Source organism: Benincasa hispida, chromosome 7 (genome assembly GCF_009727055.1).
Source record: "Benincasa hispida cultivar B227 chromosome 7, ASM972705v1, whole genome shotgun sequence".
In the NCBI taxonomy this organism is placed as follows: domain Eukaryota; kingdom Viridiplantae; phylum Streptophyta; class Magnoliopsida; order Cucurbitales; family Cucurbitaceae; genus Benincasa; species Benincasa hispida.
In genome coordinates, this window is record NC_052355.1 from 26,661,394 (window position 1) to 26,664,202 (window position 2,809).

A 2,809-nucleotide genomic window follows, 5' to 3' on the forward strand; every position below is an offset into this window, starting at 1 on the left:
AAAAAAAGTTGAAAATTGTAATTGAAGAGTAAATGAACCTTCGCGAGTGTATTTGCAGAGGAGAAAATTGATTGGTACGCAGCAAGAGGAGAGGATCGTGAAGGAGAGAAAATGGCAGCTTCTTCGTCTTCCTTCTTCGCCGCAGCTTCTCAGAAGGTCGGACCAGCCGCTCGCCGTCAAATTCTTACTCTGACAGAGGCCGCCGCCGCTAGAATTCGACAACTTCTTCAACAGCGCCAACGTCCATTCCTCCGCCTTGGCGTCAAGGCGCGCGGTTGTAACGGCTTATCCTATACTCTCAACTACGCAGGTTCGTAATAACCTAATGAATTTTCCAACTTTTTATTGATTCTTCGCGATTCCTTTTTTACTCATTCTATCTCTGAATTTATGAATGTGATTAAATTTGTCTATTATCTATCCTCTTTTCTTTGAATCAGATGTTGATGTTTGGATTTGGTCCGAGATAAAATAGGTATTGGGTGTATTTGAGCGATATAACCTAATAATTAAGACGAGATGTTTCGGAGCTGGAGTCTTTTAGAAGATGAATTCTTTATCTTTGATCTGTTTCCAGATCCAATTACCAAGAATTAGGATTTTAGGACCGCGGATCTATTGTGATGATTAGACGTGGAAAATTAGACGGTTAAATGATTCTGTAACTGTTTATATCGGAACTCGCCCTCGGTATGGTATGTAAGTTGTTCGAAGATAAGCTGTTCAGTTCTTGCCAACGTTAACAATGGAAAATCTGAAAGATAAAACTGACATGCCTTGAATGCTAATTCGATAGACGCAGAGGGACCTATGTATGAGAGGAGAATTGACTTAACAAATAGAATCAGTTATGAATTAATGGTGTTACGGGACAGGAAGTTTGGATTTGTTGATTTACTTCACAAACTAATGGCATAGGGATTAGTGTGTTATTGATATATCACAAATCCCAGTCTAAATGCATGTTCCACCCAAATTTATGGTGAACATTTGCATCCATTAAGTACCATTTACTTTGTGGTGTATGTTGACTATTGTGAGAACATAGCAGGAATGGACATTGATCACTTGAGAACCTTTGTCTCTCTCTCTCTCTCTCTCTCTCCTGCTATGGTTAATTAGAATGTTATTGAACCAAAGTGCTGTTTCTATTCAATTAAAAGATAAATGGGTTAGCAAGCCTTCATGGGTCAACTTGTAGAGAATAATTTGATGGTTAGAAATTTGAGACTTTATAAATCTTTGTGGCTTGGAACTTTTTATTGCTTGTGTTTATTTAATATGGCTATCTTCTCAGTTAAACAGTATTTACAATTCAGTTTTTTATGGAGTTGCTCATGATCGGAGAATTTTCTAACTCGTCGTTACCCAGTTTTACAATCACATTATCATTAACATTTCCTTTGTGCAAGAAATAGGATTCGACCTTGATCTCTCTTTTGACATAAATTGACTATGGTTATGTTATGTACCTTTTGAAATGAAATACTTTGAGATTGCAGTATTTTATATAACGTTTTCTTTTTTCAAATATTTCAGATGAGAAAGGGAAGTTTGATGAGCTGGTTGAGGATCAAAATGTGAAAATACTGATTGATCCGAAGGCTCTGATGCACGTAATAGGAACAAAGATGGACTTTGTCGATGACAAATTAAGGTATTTGAGAAATCTCTTTCCTACAATTTTCCATCCTTATGTTGATGAAATATCCTGCTTGTTAGTTACAACATCAGGCTGAAATGTAAAAGCGTAGACCTATGGTTTCACATTTATCATGACTCCTCAGAAATGCTACTTAGTTATTCCAGAGTCCAAACATATTTTTAGAGGTTTTAATCAGCTCTAAGCTAACACCGTTTTGAATTTGCTCGTCAATCAATTTTCTATGGTGCTGGAGGTATTTGCAACATGCAAGGACCACATTATTCATTTGCATGTATATGATAGGGAGTATCTGGGTTCAGATCATCTTTACTCTTTAGCATCCATAAGCTGGTGAAGAATATAATTAATACAACTTTAGGAGAGAACTGTGAAGTATATTAGTTTAAGTCAAATTAAAGCATAGCTCAGAAAATAGGATACTAATTATTATTTCAAAGGTTGATGGTTCGATCCTCTATCCTGCAATTGTTGAACTAAGTTTATTAGATTCAAGTTATCTCGAGTCTCGATACGTGCCACTATATTAAGTGTGGCCAATGAAACTTATTGTTTTCTCCCTCTTTTTGGTAGATCTGAGTTTATCTTTATCAATCCAAATTCCAAAGGTCAATGTGGCTGTGGGGAGTCCTTTATGACAACAGGCAGTGCAGAAGCCAACAAAAAATGAGGCAGTTCGAGCAATGAGCACTTTTTAAAAAACTCAAAACCCACCGTTGCTGATTTGTTGCGTGTTTTGGTGGAATTACAAGGACAATAATCAAGAGAGTTCTCTGGCTAGAACATAAAACAGTTGTAAGAATATTTCTATATTGGCTAATTTGTACTCTGCTAATTATTTTTTTACTTTTGTATGTATAATCTACTGTAGATTAAACTGGCTAATGAGTTATTGGGTAATAAAATTCTCCCACAGACTTCCTTTTGTAATGAGAACTATCTTACTTGCCTCATACAAGTCAAAATGAGCATAGCTTAATGTGAACCAATGCATATATGTTTCTTGAGGACGAGGTTCAAATATTTGTTCCCTACATGTCTTGTAGAAATTTGTAGAAAGAAGAATGATGAATGTCAATTATAAGAATACTCAACGTTTAATATGGTAAAATGTCTTCCTATTTAATATTACCTTAAGGGTTAATT

At 35.7% G+C, this 2,809-nt stretch overlaps 1 protein-coding gene across 2 annotated transcripts; it reads left to right on the forward strand.

The window, feature by feature from the left end:
* Positions 1–2,593, forward strand: LOC120081173 (iron-sulfur assembly protein IscA-like 1, mitochondrial). 2 transcript variants are annotated; one of them, XM_039035860.1, is made up of 3 exons: positions 1–310; positions 1,540–1,657; positions 2,272–2,593. In XM_039035860.1, the coding sequence occupies exons 1-3, from the start codon at positions 112–114 to the stop codon at positions 2,348–2,350; spliced, it is 396 nt and encodes a 131-aa protein (XP_038891788.1). In that variant the 5' UTR covers positions 1–111; the 3' UTR covers positions 2,351–2,593. The 2 variants fall into 2 exon arrangements, with proteins under 2 accessions (XP_038891788.1, XP_038891787.1); XM_039035859.1 differs by having other exon boundaries at positions 5–310; positions 2,237–2,593.
* The last annotated feature ends 216 nt before the right edge of the window (positions 2,594–2,809 follow it).